The sequence below is a fragment of the Tasmannia lanceolata genome, unplaced genomic scaffold, assembly GCF_043159265.1.
Source record: "Tasmannia lanceolata isolate RefF3 unplaced genomic scaffold, GAP_Taslan_0.1 ptg000019l, whole genome shotgun sequence".
NCBI classification, from domain to species: domain Eukaryota; kingdom Viridiplantae; phylum Streptophyta; class Magnoliopsida; order Canellales; family Winteraceae; genus Tasmannia; species Tasmannia lanceolata.
The window spans coordinates 14976932-14995813 of NW_027518696.1; the positions used below are offsets into that span (position 1 = coordinate 14976932).

At 40.3% G+C, this 18882-nt stretch overlaps 4 protein-coding genes across 4 annotated transcripts; all 4 read left to right on the forward strand.

The window, feature by feature from the left end:
• Positions 1-2788: 2788 nt before the first annotated feature.
• On the forward strand, positions 2789-7697 carry LOC143852956 (uncharacterized). Its single transcript, XM_077362633.1, has 2 exons — positions 2789-6722; positions 6878-7697. The coding sequence occupies exon 1, from the start codon at positions 3851-3853 to the stop codon at positions 4850-4852; it is 1002 nt and encodes a 333-aa protein (XP_077218748.1). The 5' UTR covers positions 2789-3850; the 3' UTR covers positions 4853-6722; positions 6878-7697.
• LOC143852342 (uncharacterized) lies at positions 3260-3745 on the forward strand. The gene has a single exon (XM_077361728.1). The coding sequence runs from the start codon at positions 3260-3262 to the stop codon at positions 3743-3745; it is 486 nt and encodes a 161-aa protein (XP_077217843.1).
• Positions 6829-7443, forward strand: LOC143852343 (uncharacterized). The gene has a single exon (XM_077361729.1). It carries the CDS (start codon positions 6829-6831, stop codon positions 7441-7443), a length of 615 nt encoding a protein of 204 aa, XP_077217844.1.
• Positions 7698-14665: 6968 nt separating the features above from the next.
• Positions 14666-16932, forward strand: LOC143853426 (putative glutathione S-transferase). Its single transcript, XM_077363183.1, has 2 exons — positions 14666-15008; positions 16438-16932. Exons 1-2 carry the CDS (start codon positions 14700-14702, stop codon positions 16798-16800), a joined length of 672 nt encoding a protein of 223 aa, XP_077219298.1. The 5' UTR covers positions 14666-14699; the 3' UTR covers positions 16801-16932.
• The last annotated feature ends 1950 nt before the right edge of the window (positions 16933-18882 follow it).

The following is an 18882-nucleotide window of genomic DNA, read 5'->3' on the forward strand; positions in this document are numbered from 1 at the left end:
ATATACATTAAAAGGGTTGTCCATGGAGTGAAAAGGGGGGGGGGGGGGGGAATATGTCACTTCATTTTTGGAACCCCATTTGTTACTAGGACCACCCCCCATAGTGTAAAAAAAGTAGTCAAATTACACTAGTAGGGCTGTCCAGGGAAGATGAGGGGTGTGAACATAATACAACCCGAGCTCGGTAAGGCTTGCGAGCCGCTCGCGAGCCTGGCCGAGCCCGAGCCGAGCTGAGCCTGGCCAAGCTCGGCTCGGCTCGGCTCGTTTAGACCCCTACTTTTCACCATTCTACTTTAAACGGAAAAGTAAAAAGATAAACACAGCCACAAGATGCCTACATCCGCAGGTGAGAACACAATCTTCAGTATGAGAATTTAAAATACAAGGATTAAAATGGATTAACAGATAACTCGCAAACATGCAATTCTTTCCTTGTTCTCTCAACCAAGAACGTACACAAGAGAAACCCGCGAAAGACCCAAGACAAAAACCCAAAAGAAGAACTCTCTCTCTCTCTCTCTCTCTCTCTCTCTCTCTCTCTCTCTGTAGTCACCACACAAAGAGCCTCCCCCACCGAGAGAAAAACGTGTGATAAATAGCTTTATAATTAGGTTTTTCCAAAACCTAAATTTTTTTCGAATTTAGTTTCCACCAAATCCCACAAAACCGTGGGAAACAAGGCAACTTTCCCACCAATCCCCACCTTGGCTTATTTCCTAGCCACATGAAGATTTTCAGTTGATTGCTATCGTCCCAAACCACCATCGACCTTTAGACGTACCCACTACACACCATCGAATTGTCCTGATTTTGACTCCACCTGACCCGATCAACACGGCCAATACACATGTGTATCTGCCAAACTATTCACTCATTGAGTCAACCCTGGAGAGAGGTCTAGATCAATCCTCCCCAATGCAGGAACTGTCTTCTCCTCACCATCATTTGCAACTTGGAAACTTGTCTCTGCACCAATTGTGAAAGAGATCTTATGCATGCGCACGCCACTATGTATCCACCTAACCATTGAGATTGTAAGAACACGAGTGACTATGTCCCCAACCAGACTATATAATATGCCAGACTCCGTATCCGTCATCTTCTCTGGCTTCCCATCCTTTACTTCAACACCTTAGCCAGACCCTATTAAACGAGGATGTCCCTACTCTTATCTGCCAAGGGTGAAACTACTCTTTCCGTCAAACTTGTCGATTTTGATTTGAGTAGAACTCGACTTTATAGTCATCTCAGATTACTCCGTACTTCTTGTTGTATTGCTTCAAAACTAAGTAGTCGTCTTTCACTACAAACATATACGTGACATGGGTTTCTTGCCTAGTAAGAAGAAAGAGGAGCAACAACAATTGAGATACAAAAAAGGTAATTTTCGGCTTCAAATGGGTGTCTATCAAGTTATGATTTTTTATCTATTATTGACGTAATTCATTCATTATATTAATTGGTTTTTCAGAGGGTTGCCATCCATCAAATGGATTTTTTGCGAAATTTCAAGGATATAGAGGAAGCATCGACATAGATGATGGTAAGGTCAAAATTCGGGGGCGACCAAAAATATGAAGATCAAAGAGACAAAGTGAGGGTGACCATGGATAAGACAACCGTGCATAGCTTTTCTGCGAATAACACTAAAAAATAAGTATGTTTAATATAATTTATAAAGTCTTTGATGTAGCCTCACCTACATCAAAATCTCTTCCTCTCTCTAGCGTAAGAGGTGGGTCTGAAAGTGCAAGTTATCAAAGCAGAAAGGTACAAGGTGTAGACACCCCATTATTCTCAACAAATATTGACAATATAGTCTGTCATGGTGATGACATTGACGCTAAGCAACTCTTGAATCTATGGGCCAAAAGGTGTTTGTAGGCTCCAAACCCAAGAAATTCATCACCCATAACCTCCCTAATTATTATCCACATTCAAAAACTTCAAAAATCCAGAGGCAGCTTAGTTTCCAATAATAACAAGGCCCTCATCCAATTGCTATTACATATGTCCCAGACCCCAGAAATTATGGTTAACTTGTGGTCGCAAAATCACTTTGCGGTCAGATAGAATGATAAACTCCAGAGCCACCATTTTCACCACTTTGTTGATTCTACATCCATCTCTCTTTAATTTTCAACTAAAGTAGGTAGTATCATGTGGTCTTCCTTGACCATGAAATTAGAATAGGGGAAAAGCCATAAGAACTTAGCGTACTGATAAACTCTAACCTTGTGGTCTTCCTTGACCATGAAATTAGATTTAATGAATAGTTTTTCTTCAATAGAATTAGGATTTTATTACTTTAAAGGCATTGATCAATAGGGTCTAGGTGGTATAGTGCTCCCACCACTTGAGTCCCTAGACTCACTTTTGATCTCTTCCTTTAGTTTGCTTGTCTTTTATGCGTGTCTACTGAAAAAGAAATAAAAACCTTATATTCTTCTTTTCTTTTTTCTCTTTCATCTTTAATTTAGGATAAGAATACAAGAATTGACAGAGGTAAAAACATTTTCTAACGGAAGACTGATAGGTATCACGACAAGGGTGAGGATGGGACCACTGGGACAGATGAGCTGGCAAGAGAATCTCCTGGCATAACAACCATAGGAAAGAGCATGAGGCCAAGGAAACAACCCATCGCATTAGATGATTACATGTGAGCCCAAAAAGCAAAACAGAATTAGTTAGGGCTGCTCTTAAAAGGTGGAATAGACAGGAGGAAGGCAGAACTTTATACTCTGTTTTTCTTTCTTCTTCTTCTTCTTCTAGGAGGCCACTACCCTCGAAGTAGTCTATCTTTTCTTTCCTTTTATGAAAATCTTCTTTGTATTGGATTACCAGAAGCTTATCAGTTGTGTAGAAGGGTATAATTCTAGTGAAATTGAGTTTACTTGTTGTTTTGGGTTGTGATTTGTGATCTCTCAGTGCTTGATCCCACATCATTGGTGCTTTCATTGACCTTCTGCCATGGCAGAAGGCACTCGAATCAGACTACTCGATGAGTCCGTCAAGCTCCTAAGCGAAACCTCGGTGGGTTACGGGCAACGTCTGGACTCCCTTCAATCCATCGTCGTCGAACAACAGAAATCCATGTCCGAGTTGGTTCTCCGGCTAACGGCAATGGATGGCAGATTGGAACAAGCCCTCCGTCTCACCTCCCCTTCTTCACCGGAATTTCATGTGAGTGCCCCTGTAAGCTCCCAGATTTTCGGATCTTAGTAATCCTCCAAATCATCAAATCCAGACTCGCACAATGCGGCTGGATTTCCCTCGTTTTGATGGCTTTGATCCCTTAGGTTGGATCTTCAAGGCGGAGAGATTTTTTGAATACCACAATACAGCTGATGATCAACGACTCATGATTTCGTCATTTCACATGGATGGTAAGGCTCTCCAATGGTTTCAATGGATGCATCGCAATGATCAATTTACCAATTGGCCAGTATTCACAAAGGCACTCGAAATCCGTTTTGGCCCCTCCGAGTTCGAAGATCATCAGGGTACCCTCGCCAAATTACTTCAGAAATATTCTGTTTTCGATTATCAATCTGATTTCGAAGCTTTGGCGAACCGTACCACCAATCTCCCACCCTCTTTCATCGTTAGCTGCTTCATCTCGGGTCTACGACCGGATATTCGCAGCGAGGTAAGGGCTTTCCAGCCAAAAACTCTGGCTCATGCCTTTGGATTGGCTAGACTACAGGAAGCTAAATTCCTCGATTCACGACGCTCTTTCTAGAAAACCTATACACCTACAGATCCCCTCCTTCCTAACGCCAAACTCCCTCCCAATCCATTGTTACGACCTCCTAACACCTCAATCCCAGTCAAACGTCTCACTCCCATGGAGATGCAACTTCGTCGGGACAAAGGCCTCTGTTATAATTGCGACGAGAAGTTCGCACCAGGCCACCGATGCAAATCTCGTCAACTATTTTTGTTGGACTCTGAAGAAGAGCTGCTCAATGATACAACCGAAGAGATATCTCCAACGGATACAACATTGGTTCCCATGGCAGATCCAATTGTTCGATCGGAACTTTCTTATCATGCCCTAGCTGGACAAATTTCACCCACAACACTGCGGTTACTAGGCTACATTGCAGGCTCTCCAGTTCAAATTTTGGTTGATGGTGGAAGTACCCACAATTTTATTCAGAGCAGGGTCGCCCGACACTTGGGGTTAACAGTCGAGGCCAGTCCACAAATCTCGGTCTTAGTGGGTAATGGTGATCGACTTTCCAGCGATGGCTCTATCAAGCAACAAAAAGTTAAGCTCTCATCTCATGACATTACTGTTGATTTATTTGTTCTCCCTCTTTTTGGGGCTGATGTGGTTTTAGGAGTTCAATGGCTAGCTCAATTAGGTCCTGTTTTATTTGATTATAGCAAATTGACACTCGAATTTGTGGATGGCGAGACGAGAGTTCAACTGGTTGGGGAACCTCAACAACCCTCCTCTCTATTACAATACCATCATATTCGTCGTCTTGCTCAGATACACTCCATGGCTGCATTGTTTCACATTGAATACCAACCCGTTTCGCACCCTTCCCCTGTTTGTGATAATGCTGAACTCAGTGACATCCTACAATCATTTGCTTCTGTGTTTGATACTCCCCAGGGATTACCTCCTTCCCGAGACCAAGACCACTTCATTCACCTCTTACCAGGCTCCCAACCAGTGAATGTGAAGCCGTACCGCTATCCCCATTTTCAAAAATCTGAAATCGAAAAGCTAGTTACTGAAATGTTGCGTGAAGCCTTATTCAACCAAGCAATAGCCCCTTCTCTTCACCAGTGCTCCTCGTCAAGAAAAAGGATGGGACATGGCGGTTTTGCGTAGATTACCGAGCTCTTAATGCCATTACTATCAAGGACAGCTTCCCTATCCCTACCGTCGATGAAATTTTGGACGAACTCAATGGTGCCCAATTCTTCTCCAAACTTGATTTACGCTCCGGCTATCATCAAATACGAATTAGGCCAGAGGATGTTCATAAAACAGCTTTTCGCACCCACGACGACCACTTCGAATTCCTTGTCATGCCCTTCGGTGTCATCAATGCGCCATCAACCGTTCAGTCCACCATGAATACAGTATTTCGACCCTTCTTACGCCGGTTCGTGCTGGTTTTCTTTGATGATCTTCTTGTTTACAGTAAAACCTGGGCTGATCACCTCTGGCACCTACAAGAGGTTTTGCAAACCTTGCAAAACCATACATTCTATGCTAAGCAATCAAAGTGCTCCTTTGGACAGCATTCCATCGAATATCTGGGACACATTGTGTCTGCTAAAGGGGTGGAAATGGACAAGAGTAAAGTGTCCGCAATGTTAGATTGGCCATTCCCTCGATCGATCAAATCCTTGCAAGGATTCCTTGGCCTCACGGATTACTACCGGCGATTTATCCGGAATTACGCCCACATCGCAGCACCTCTCACTGATTTACTTAAAAAGGATGCCTTCAGCTGGTCACCTCTAGCCCAGACATCATTTGAAACACTCCAGCATGCCATGACTACGGCCCCTGTGTTAGCCTTACCTAATTTTGAGATTCCCTTCACTGTAGAAACTGATGTAAGGGAAATGTATGCTATCACAGAAGCTATTGCGAAGTGGAGACAATATTTGCTTGGCAGGAAATTTTTTGTTAAAACTGATCAGCAAAGTTTGAAAGGCTTAACTGAGTAGACAATCCAAACTCCTGAGCAACAAAAGTGGTTGTCCAAACTCTTGGGGTTCATTTTCGAAATCTCTTACTGACCCGGGAAGGAGAATACGGTTGCTGATGCCCTTTCCCGCGCAACTTTTGAATTTCCGGGATTCTTGGCACTCTCGACTACTACACCAGATTTTGTCGTACAGTTGCGTAGAGAAATTGCCACAAGTCCTGAACTTCAAGCTATCTGCAATGGGTTAATCACAGACCCTACGAAGTATCAAGAATACTCCTTCAAGGATGGGCTCTTATATTTTCATCAGCGTCTGATGATCGCTTCCGATTCTTCCCTCCGTGAAGCATTCTTACATGAATTCCACGGATCTCCGGTGGGTGGACATGCCGGATTCTTACGAACCTATAAGAGACTCTCTGCCAATTTCTACTGGACAGGAATACGATCCCAAGTCCAAGACTTTGTGGCCCAATGCCAGATTTGCCAACAAATCAAACCAGTCAATACTTCCCCTGCTGGATTACTCCAGCCTCTTCCAATTCCTGACCAAGTTTGGGAGGATGTCGCAATGGATTTCATCACAGGCCTTCCGAACTCCTTTGGAAAAGCTGCAATTTTGGTTGTCATTGATAGGTTAACTAAGTACGCCTACTTCTCCGCTTTAACTAACAGCTTCACAAGTCATAAGGTTGCTGAAATTTTTGCCTCTGAAATCGCAAAGCTTCATGGAATTCCCCGTACTATTGTGAGTGACAGGGATCCGCTCTTTGTTAGCAAATTTTGGAAGGAATTGTTTAAACTTCAGGGCACCACACTGGCCATGAGCAGTGCATATCATCCTCAAACTGACGGTCAATCTGAAGTGCTAAATCGTTGTCTTGAAATGTATTTGCGAAGTTTTGTCCTTGATGAGCCCAAACAGTGGGTCAAGTATTTACACTGGGCTGAATATTGGTACAACACATCTTTCCATACCGCAGCTGGTATGACCCCATTCCAGGCCCTCTATGGCAGGCCACCTCCTATTCTCTCCAGGTACATTCCTGGCTCATCTCTTATTGAAGCCGCAGACCAAACTCTCATCACTAGAGATGACATTCTCCAATAACTCAAAGTAAACCTTGCTCAAGCACAAATAAGAATGAAAAATCAAGCAGAAAAATGTCGAACTGAAAAAATATTTGAACCAGGTGATTGGGTCTTTGTCAAACTTCAACCCTACCGCCAGCAATCCGTCGCGTTGCGGCTCAATCAAAAGCTGGGACGGCGATTCTTCGGCCCCTTCAAGGTATTAGAGAAAGTGGGTATTGTAGCTTATAAACTGGAATTACCTCCAGCAGCCCACATTCATCCGGTCTTTCATGTTTCAAATCTTAAAAAATGTGTGGGGAACCCGGGTACCCAAACAATTCCATTACCCCTCATGACCACCGACGGTGCGGCAATTCTTCAACCAACTGCTATTCTGAACTATCGTCACTTGAAAAGGCAAAATCAGTGGGTAGCTCAAGCATTGGTTCAGTGGGAAGGACTACCGTTGGAAGAAGCTTCTTGGGAAGACATCGCTCATCTATGGCACTTGTACCCTCATCTGATCCTTGAGGATAAGGTTCTTTGGGAAGAGGATGGTAATGATAGGTATCACGGCAAGGGTGAGGATGGGACCACTGGGACAGATGAGCTGAAAAGAGAATCTCCTGGCATAACAACCATACGAAAGAGCATGAGGCCAAGGAAACGACCCATCACATTATAGGATTACATGTGAGCCCAAAAAGCAAAACACAATTAGTTAGGGCTGCTCTTAAAAGGTGGAATGGACAGGAGGAAGGCAGAACTTTATACTCTGTTTTTCTTTCTTCTTCTTCTTCTAGGAGGCCACTACCCTCGAAGTAGTCTATCTTTTCTTTCCTTTTATGAAAATCTTCTTTGTATTGGATTACCAGAAGCTTATCAGTTGTGTAGAAGGGTATAATTCCAGTGAAATTGAGTTTACTTGTTGTTTTGGGTTGTGATTTGTGATCTCTCAGTGCTTGATCCCACATCAAAGACTTACAGCAATGCACAGGTTGCTGTTGCAACCATCGCATAGTTTGATGCTTGCGATCATGCACCATATGTAGAAAGCAAAGATCAAAGTAACAGAGCTAAAAACATTTTCTAACGGAAGACTTGCAGCAATGCACAGGTTGCTGTTGCAACCATCGCATAGTTTGATGCTTGCGATCATGCACCATATCTAGAAAGCAAAGATCAAAGTACACAGCTTTGATACAACTTGTGAATACATAGATCAAACAGGAAGCAAAAACTACAAAAACAAATGAGAGAGAGAGAGAGAGAGAGAGAGAGAGAGAGAGAGAGGTTCTATTGAGTATTTTATTCCCCAAAACCTTTCACTCGTACACCCCATTCTCCACTTCTCTTTTACCGTTTTTCTCAACTCACTTTTAACGTTTTGGCACACTCTCTTCACACCCAAAAGTGCCATCACACTGTTACATTTTCATTTTCTCTTCACACCCAGCGTTTTGGGCACTCTCCCTTTTTAATTACAAAAAAGAAGCATAAATAATAAAATAAACTTTCCAAATCCTAAACACTTTCAAAACACTTAATTAGAAACTAATCTCTACAATAAAATCCATACGGTTTTGCCTTTCTCCAAATTAAAAACTCGTTAAACAAAACTCCAGCAAAATAGAAACTTCTAATTAACCCATATTAGAAACTACTTTAACTACTAAATTAGGGTCCTAGTTTAAACTAGGAAAGATCATGTTTGTGTGGGCCTGGACCGCGCCGGCCGGCCCCTACGACGTCATGGGAGTCGGCGATGACTCTCAACATCCCCCTCAGCACTGACAGTCTAGTCACACCAATCTCCATTCAAAACTTCACTAACTTCTTATAGTTTTGATTAGATGAACGAACTGACATGAGAGAAATTTCTCCACGGAGCACATTTTCTCTGATGAAGTGATAATGTACTTCCACTTATTTCGTTTTGGCATAGAACACTGGATTTTCTACAAGCTTGATCGTACTCTCATTATCACAATACAACCCCACCATATAATTGGTTTCTTGGTGTAGGTTCTCCAACTGCATTAACTACACTCTCTTGTGACACCATAGCCACATCACGATACTTTGCTTCAGTTGTGGATAGAGAAACAGTCAGTTGTCTTTTACTACACCATGAAACGACTCCCGATCCTAGGCTAAAAACATATCCTGTAGTCGATGTCCGTGTAGAAAGATCTCCATCGTAATCTGCATCACAAAATTCCACTTCACATTCACTACCTTTTTCATAGAAAATACTAAAACCCATCATGCCTTCTACATACCTTAGTATTCAACGAACTACATCAAGGTGTGGTTTTCTCAGTTTTTGCATGAATCAGCTTGCGAGCGATACTGACCGATTGTGCAATATTGGGTCTAATGAGAGTTAGGTAAATAAGACTTCCCACTAGTTGGGGATACATCCTCGGACTTTCAAGTTCTTCTCCTTCCTCTACTCGAAGCTTTGCATTAACCTCCATTTGAGTCACAATTGAATGGCACTGGACCATCTTGAACCGTTTGAGTAGATCTTCGACATATTTGCTCCGACTTATAAAGATTTTCCTTTATCTTTTTGATCCATCTCAAGACCAAGAAAGTGACTGAGGTCTTCTAGCTCCTTCATCTGGAACGTGCTTCAAGATTGACTCGGATTCTTATGATCTCTTTAGAATCGTCTCCAGTAATGATTAGATCATCAACATACACAAGCACCACCGAAATTTTATTGTCTATAAACTTCACAAACATGCTAGAATCCGACAATGCCATTGAACATCCACTTGTAGAGAGAAACTCCGCTATCGTACCATGATCTTGGAGCCTGTTTTAGGACATATAAAGCCTTCCGCAACTTGCACGAATATTGCGGGTTTCTGGTACTCTCGAACCCCCTGGGTTGCTCCATGAAAATTTCTCAATCCAATTCACTATGCAAGAATGCATTCTACACTTTCATCTGCTATGACTTTCACCCCTACAAGCAGCAAGGGCAATGAGCACACGTACCGTCGTAATTTTGGCTATTGGACTGAACATCTCATCATAGTCAAGCCCGTACTTCTGAGAGAATTGTTGAGCAATAAGGCTCGCCTTGAACCTTTCTACCGATCCATCCGCTTTGGTCTTTATTTTGTACACCCATTTACACAAAATAGGTGAAACTGCAGCACATAGTGAAACTAGATCCTACATTTCATTCTTCTTCAAGGCTAGGATCTCCTATTCCATTGCTTTCTCCCATTCAAAAACACCTTGGGTTTCTTCAAAAGACTTCGATTTGATATTACCAACTTCTTCAACTAATGTTCCTACATACGCTACATCTGTGGACTTTCTGAGCTTTCTTGTTTGGGCATCACCTTCTCTTGAGGTTTCATTGATTTGACACCACCTCCACTAGAGTCACTGTCGAACGGAACATCTATCACATGATTCGAACATCTTGAATCAACTGCTCGGTCACCATTGGTTGTGTCCACCAAACTAACGACATCCACAACCTCTATAATTGTAAAAGCAGCTTCACAGGAGTTATCTTATTCTTCTTTGATGGAGAGAAAAGTACCCGACTCCCTATCATTATCTTCCTTTTGAGGATCTTCGGATGTTGCAGTGTTACCTTCTTCGTTCTTTTTCTTTGGCACACGTCACTCTCTAGCAAAATGGTCGGCTTACTACAATTGTAGCACGTCTCTTGTTACGAGTTTATTTCTCAAAACCACAATATCTTGAGGCTCCCCCTTGATAAGAACTTTCTTGCCTTTGATCTGAACTAGCATTCGGCTTTCTTTTATGATTCTTTCTTAAATTGGAATTCTGAAAGTTCCTTTATTGGCTAGCGAAAGAGAATCTCCTCATTCTCCTTTATCGTAGATCTAGCCATTTGCTTGGCTAGACTCTCTTGGTTCGCCAAGAGACTCTCCAATTCAAGTAACGCTGGTTGAGTCGGTCATCCTTAGATTGCCATGATGAAATCATTGTACTCGGGTTTCAATCATCTGATTATAATCATCTGGATTTGTTACTATGAAATCTTGGACTCTTCGTCGAGTTGTGATATTACATGACATATCTTTTCCACCTTCATGAAATATTTATGAATCATCATATTCCCTTGAGATATGGAGTATATCTCGTTTTCAAGCATTTGTAGTCTTAAGTCGTTTGTTTTTTTAAAACAATGTAGCAAAGACATCCCATGCTTCCTTCAGAGTCTTGGCCTCCTGAATATAATCAAGAAAATCTCTCTGAATGGTAGCCTTCAACACAAACATTGCTTTACCGGCTTTGGTATTCCACTTCCTCAAAACCTCTGCAGTTTCGGCACCTCCATTAGGAGAAATGGTTTCTAAACCATTCACTATCTCCCACAAATCTTGCCCTTGAAGATACAATTCTATGTAAGATTTCCAATATTGATAATTTATGTTGTTCAGCTTCTCAACCCCATTGATGAATTGGCGAAATTCCATACGCTTGATTGAGCTTTAAAGAAGTGACAAACTTGAAGTTGGATCCCGGATCTACAACTTCGACATCTGAGCCCTGAGCACAGACGTGTCGGATCTCGTCCCTGGAGGCTTGATCAATCTTCAATCACTACGTACACCAATCCCTTACCGATTGCTCTGATACTACTTGTAGAAAACAAAGATAAAAGCACAAAGCTTTGATACAACTTGTGAATACAAGATCAAACAAGAAGCAAAAACTGCAAACAAAAGAGAGACTTTCTACTGAATATTTTATTCCCCAAAACCTTTCACTCGTGCACACCACTCTTCTCCTCTTTTCACGTTTTTCTCAACTCACTTTTAACGTTTTGGCATACTCTCTTCACACCCAAAACGTTAACACACTGTTACTTTTTCGTTTTCTTTTCTCTATTGCGTTTTGGGCACTTTCCCTTTTTTTTTTTTTAACACAAAAGAAACAAAAACAATAGAATAAACTTTCCAAATCCTAAACACTTTCTAAAGACTTAATTAGAAACTAATCTCTAAAATAAGACCCATACGATTTTGCCTTTCTCCAAATTCAAAATCTAACTCCAACAAAATATAAACTTCTAATTAACCCTATTAGCAACTACTTTAATTACTAAAATATGGTCCTAGTTTAAACTAGGAAAGATCATGTGTGTGTGGGTCCGCACCACACCAGCCTGGCCCCTCCAACCACATAGAGAGTCGCGATGATTCTCACACAATAGATAACTTATTTCTGCTTAGTCTCGGGTTTTAATTAACTATATACCTAATACCTTTTATTCCTGGTTTGTAACCAGGTAACAAACTCAATTTATGGGGACGTAATCTAAGAGTCACATGTGTCCAAGGCCCTACATCCTAGGTGCCAACTCTAGTCAAATCCATGGGATTTCTCTTGAAATCTCGTGGTTGAGATCAAATAGAAAGATCTGTGTGTTGATATTAATTAACGGGCGTGTGACCCTTCAAAAGAAAAAGAGCAGAAAGCCCACACTAGGGGAGCAGAAAGCTAGCACCCATGATTCTACAGGGGTCGACCTAGGGTGGAAACCCAACTGCAGGCTGCAGGCTAAGGTCATGTCAATCTCCATCAACAACGACCCTTCTAAATTCCTCATTAAAAACCATCAACAACCCCAACAAGCCTACAACAACAAATTAACCATAGAAGCCCACAACGACCCTCTTAATACTCTATTGAATGTGAACGGTTGAGAGATATAGAGAGAGGCTTTCTTAATACTACATTGAATGTGAACGGTTGGTTATAGAGATAGTTTTTGACAGTCTATATATCGAACAAATGGATTATTGACTTGATTTTTGGGATATCAGAACTCGAAAGAAGTACCATCAGATGGACGGTTCAGATCAGTACATCTCAGGTACAAAAATTACACAAAACATAATTTTTTAAGGGAAATGATATCAGCGCAACCATGTTTTAATAATTGCACAAACCTAGCTTGTATTTTCTTTTTTAAATTGCTTGTGAGAGCTTTTTGGGAACTGTTATAACCATTGACAGCTCTTTAAATAATGAAAGATGGGTTAGTGCAAATATAAGTATGGTTGTGCTGATATCAATTCCCTTTTTTTTATTTCTTCTCTTTTAGTTTTCATGAGAGATTTTATATGGTGGCCGACCTTTACATGTAAAGGTCGGAGAGAGAAAACCCTCTCACTCTTGATTTTTGATCCAACAAAAGCCTCATTTTTTGACTTTTTGTTGGTTAAAAATCAAGGGTGGGGAGTTTTCTCTCTCCGCCCTTATTTACACACGGTCGGCCACCATAAAATTTCTCAATTTATGAAGTTCTCAACAAGCTTTTAGAAATCTCCTTGCAACTTGTGTGAGGAAAAAATGGAAATTATAGGAGCAAGAGAGAAAAAAAGAGTGTGAGGATATATAAATATGAAGAAGATTCGGTTTTAGGTGTGGTGCTCTCTTTATTTGTTTATGGTTCTAATCATAGTTTCAAAACTCTCACGCATCATTGTAGACTATCCTTAGTTGAATCCCTTTTACTAAGGGTGCAACTCGGGTCGGGTTGAGGCCAACCCTAACCGAACCCGAGATTGCATTCCCTCAACCCTAACCGGACCCAACCCGAGCCTCGGGTTGAGAATTGTGAACCCTAACCCAACCCGCCTCCAAATCGGGTTGGGTTCAGGTTGGTTTCGGGTTCATCTAAGGCCAAACAGAAATATACACGAAAAAAAAAATCCTAAGAAAATCATGATAAAATTAGAGGACGTAGTTCAGGGTCCGGTCGAGGTCGGGTTTCCGAGGCCTCAACCCTAACCCAACCTGAAATTGAATCAGGTTGGCTTTTTCCAACCCTAACCCAACCCAACTCAGGAAAATGCCAACCCAACCCAGGCCAAAATCAGGTTCAACCCATCGGGTTGAGCCCGACCCAAGTTGCACCCCTACCTTTTACCTTAGCCGTGTTCTCTTCCGCATTCGGCCCTACAAAGTCAATAAAAACTTTTTTTGACTCTTCAAGTTATGACTGCACCAATCAAAATTTTACTTTGGCACGAGGCTATTGACTTTTGGGTTTTTGTCGACACCTTTTATAACTGTCAAATAATTCTAGAAATATTTATAACATGGGATTTGCTAGGCAATTTCTCGGAAAGACATTTCTCGGCTGACCAGGAGAAAACAACTACCTCGAATGTATAAAATAAATAAGACAAAAATTGCTAAAATGTGAGCATGTGTGGCTGTTCTCTCATGCAAAAGTCAGCCGCAAAATGTCTTTCCGTGAAATTGCCTAGCAAATCCCTTATAACAGTACCTAATCTTTAGCAATTTATATAAATTATATCACATATTTATTTTTGGGATTCGTTAGGGGTCATCCCAGAAGACATTTCGCGCATGGGCTGTTGCATGTGAGAGCATCCACCTCATATGAATTAAATTCCAAGTGTATGCATGTGATGATACTCTCATAAGCAAAATTTTATATGATTTCGATGCCATCGTTACGATTACAATGACGTCCAAATCAGGTTGACTTAACAATAATCTCAAAATGCTTTCTTTTTATGCAAGTCACATGAATCTTCCTCCCTAAGAACTCTCCATGCAACTTCATATTTTAATTTTGCTTTTTGTGCAAGGCACGAGAAAATCTAAGCTTTGATTCTTTATATGCCTTAATCTTATGGATGAGGTGTCCCTATCTCATGGGGCAAGGACAATGTCAGTCACCTCACTTAGATCAATGGTTGAGATTAAAGCCATCTCATGTGGGACCCAATACTAATCAAAGCCAAACTATCATAGTAAACTGTCTTAAATTTTTCAATGGAAAATGGGGTAGCAGTTTTGTTGGAATATTTATTTCTCTGATGAAGAAACACCGACATGTCTGTCTATAAATTGAAGGCAAATGGGAAGGGTTATACCATCTGAAAATTAATTTTCATTAAGATGGGAGAGTTGAAACTGCTTGGGGCTTCCCTTAGCCCTTTCACTTGTAGAGTTGAATGGGCTTTGAAGTTTAAGGGGATTGAATATGAATTCATCTATGAAGATGTAACCAACAAGAGTCCTCTACTCTTGAATTCTAATCCTGTCCACAAAAAGATTCCGGTGCTCTTGCACAATGGAAAGCCGATCGCTGAGTCGCTCATCATCCTTGAATACATTGAGGAAACATGGAAAACAGATCCTTTACTGCCTCAGGATCCTTATGAGAAAGCTATGGCTCGCTTTTGGGCAAAATTTATCGATGAGAAGGTAGTCCTTTTATACAAATTTCTGTTCTCTTGTGTTCAACCCCCTTGGATTTTGGGTGAAATTGACATCAAACTGCAACCCACTTGGATTTTGGATGCAATTTTGGAAAATTCTTGAAAATCCAAGTCGGTAATACAATATTTCATCAAATAACACTCAACTACAAGAATAAGTATGAAAATTTTCTTTAAAATGTTTTTAAGCCATTGATTTTCCGTACTCCTCGATCTTGCGAATGGGATCTCTGTTTGAGAATGTGACCTAGTGATGATGACCCATCACATTTTATTTTTTTTACATTTTTCTCTTTCCTCAACTATAAGTACAGAATGGCACTCTTACCTTTGCCTTGCTGAATAATCTTTGTATATTGTCCTTACCATGCTTCTCATTCTGGTTCTTGAGGACAAATCTTGTAGAAGCTACCATAGATTGTAATCCTTTTTTCTTCCTCTTTAATAAATTCTAATGAGGGTTTGCCTAAGCCTAGCTTTCGTCGCCTCGTCTCAACTCAACTCAACAAAGCCTTTGTCCCAAAGTAGTTGGGGTCGGCCAAATTAATCCTTCAGAAAAAATTTCATGAAGAATGTGAAAGGAATCTATCCGGCTCTAATCTTGGCTTTAGTTGGGTTCTTCTACGTGGATCATTTTCTTCCATTCTATCCCATCCAAGGTCATGCTCTATGTTATGTTCCTAACCATCAAGTCTTTCCTCATTGTTTCTACCCAAGTTGTTTTCGGTCTGCCCCTACCTCTTTTTACTCCATCAAGTTGGCACGAGTCCCCCCTTTTCACCTGAGCTTCCAAAAGCTTAGCTTGCCTACAAAACAAAAACAACAGAAACTTTTCTCAAAATTTTCTAGAACTTTTTAAGCATTTGTCTCGATGAATAATTTTTCCTCCACCCTAGCTTTGTAATCTTGGTAACAACTAGCTATGTCATAAATGTCCATGACATCTTCAAAATAAAATAACAAAATCTAAAAATAATTCGAAATTTAAAAAATATAGCAATATTTTCATTTTTATCATTTACCGTGAAAAATATTTCGATATTACATTAATTTTCCTTCATATTTATATCTTAAGATAGAGTGAAAGGTGCCCTTGCAAAAATCGGCTCCAATGGCGCCCCTATTGGTGTATTTTTACAACGTCAATATGTTTTCCACTTTTTTAGGCGCATTTCCACTTTTTTAGGCACTTCACTTTGCAAAAATTCACCAACAGGGGTGCCCTTGGAACTGATTTTTGCCAGGGAGCCCTTCATTCTATCATTCCTCTATATCTTAAATTGTATATTTTTGAAATAATTTTATTTTCATCATTTTCTTTCTGATATAAACCCAAAAGATGATAAATAATATATCCCAAGATCCCAACTTAGAATATCTAATGTTATTTCACGGGTTTGTTTCTCTTGATTCAGTGTTCGGATGGTGTGAGGACAGCTTTCTTCTCGCTAGGCGAAGAGCGAGAGAAAGCCATAGCGGTTGTGTTGGAGACATTGAAAATTCTAAATGAAGAGATCAAAGGGAAGAAATTCTTCGGAGGAGAGACCATTGGATTTGTAGATGTGGTTGCGGGTTTGCTTGCTCATTGGCTTCCTGTCTTTGACGAAGTAGCAGAGATGAACCTTCTCATTGAAGAAAGGTTTCCATCTTTCCATGCATGGAGTGAGAATATTATCTCAATTCCCTTCATCAAAGAGAACATACCACCTCGAGATAAAATGGTTGTTGCCTTCAGCGGATTTCGGAAAAAACTCCTTGCAGCAGCCACCAACAAGTGATAAGTTCTTTGCTGTTGTTGCATTGGCTTGTTTTGCGTTTTATGTTCAGTAGAACCCAAAAATGAGTCTCTTCAAATCAAATAAATTTGTGTTGGAATATCTTTTTCTTTTTTATATATTGTGTGTTCTAGACATGGTTTTAAATTTCGGGTTTCGATCGAGAACGAAACCGAAATCAATAATGCACGAAAAGGTCGTTTATTCGGCCGAAATTTTAAAATTTCGATCAAAATTTCGTTTATCCCGAAATTTCGTCCGAAATTTAGGGCCCGTTTGGATGCCCAAAAGAATTTGATTTGGATTTCTCACATTTGCAGCCCTTTTTGCACTGTAATTTGGATATGGATCAAATCCTTCAATTTCTAAATTAGCGACTGAGAGTGAAAAAGCAAATTTCCAAATATGTTGTGGAAATAAGAAATTGGAAATCCAAATATCTGGCAGTTTCCTTCACCCTCTTTGCTCTTCAAACTCTCCCCTCCACTAGGAAGTACCCCCTTCCCTCTCTCTCCCCCTCTACGTGAGCTGGCATATCTATTCATTTTGTATTCAAAAGTCAATTCCAAATCCAAATACAAAATATGAGGTATCCAAACGCCTTAAGGGATTTCACCCAAAAAATCTCGATTTTTGATAATTATTTAATAATATCCCAAAATTTCAGCCAAAATTACTGAAATTACGGAAATTTTGGCCGAACTAAACTACCAGATAAAATAGCTGTTGAATTGATTTCGTCGGATTCGTCTGAAATTTCAAAAATTTCGATCGAAATAAACTACAAGATAGAATAGCTATGGAATTGATTTCGTCATATTTGGCCGAAATTTCGGTTTTGGTGAGGAGTGAGGACCGAAACGCATATCGAAATCGAAATTTGAAACCATAGTTCCAGTGAGCGTAATTAAGGGGTAAAACATTCGTTTACTAGAGAATGATACTTAAACCTCCTTTTGTTTGTCTTCTCTTAAAATTAAATTATAGAATTTCCACCCATTTTGCCTTTCTTTCCAAGAAAATTGTTAGAATTGTGCCCATCAAACAAGCCTAGCGACATGGCTTGGCTTGACTTGTATATGCGCGGTTTGGATATAGGATTAAGGTTTTACTTGTACCTACCCGTGGCTAGCTACAAGTATATTAATTCCTCTTTTAAAATATCTTAAAGAGAAACAAGTCAGCTATATATCTTGGAAAGGCCAATCTAGCCAAGTAATGGAATATGGTATTATTGGAAAGGCCAATCGAGCTATCTTGGGATCTCAAGTATCTCAGGCTTGAACTTCACAAATGAATTATTTTTTCCTTCTTTTTCATTGAGAGAGTATTTATAGGATTTTTTTTTTACATTAAGCTTACATCCAAAACCGTTAAATTTGGAGCTTTAATCGTCATTATATCTCAACTAACATCCTAACGTGACGGGAAAGACGATGTGTTGGAAACGTATTTCCTTTAGAATCTGTCTGGTTGCACAAATGCTCGATATTCATTGGAATTTCAAATGCCGACGGGTGCCGATTTTTTGTTTGGTTACCAATATTGCATTGAAATTTCATTTGACTCCACATCATGTTTCATACATCATTATTGTTTTTTTGTCTATGTGGCGCCATGTGTCACTGATGTCCACCTACTCAAATTCAAACCAAATTCTACTAAAATGGTAAAATTTTGGTAGAAGAGTAGTGGAAAAGGTATTTTCTTTTCTCTTTTTCTCTCTTCCCTATCTCTCTCTTCATTCTCTATAATGGTAATGACACCCCTACTTTTTTTAATACTCTCCGAGAGGACTGCCGCGCAACCAAACACTACTGACCATGAATCTTCTAGACAAATCAAATGCTTGTATCATCCCTTTTGACTTCTTATTCGACTACTCTCTGAGCCACCCCTTTGCAACCAAACATAGAGTAGGCTCTGTTTGGATGCATGCACTCCTCTGGCAGAGTAGTAGGGAAAGTAGTCAACAGATAGGGGATAAGTCTTGGATGCCCCTAGGATTTACCAAGTAGATCAACAAATCTGTTGTTTGGAAGTGGGTAGAATGTTGGGCGAAGTTTTTGGGACTAGATATTTGTT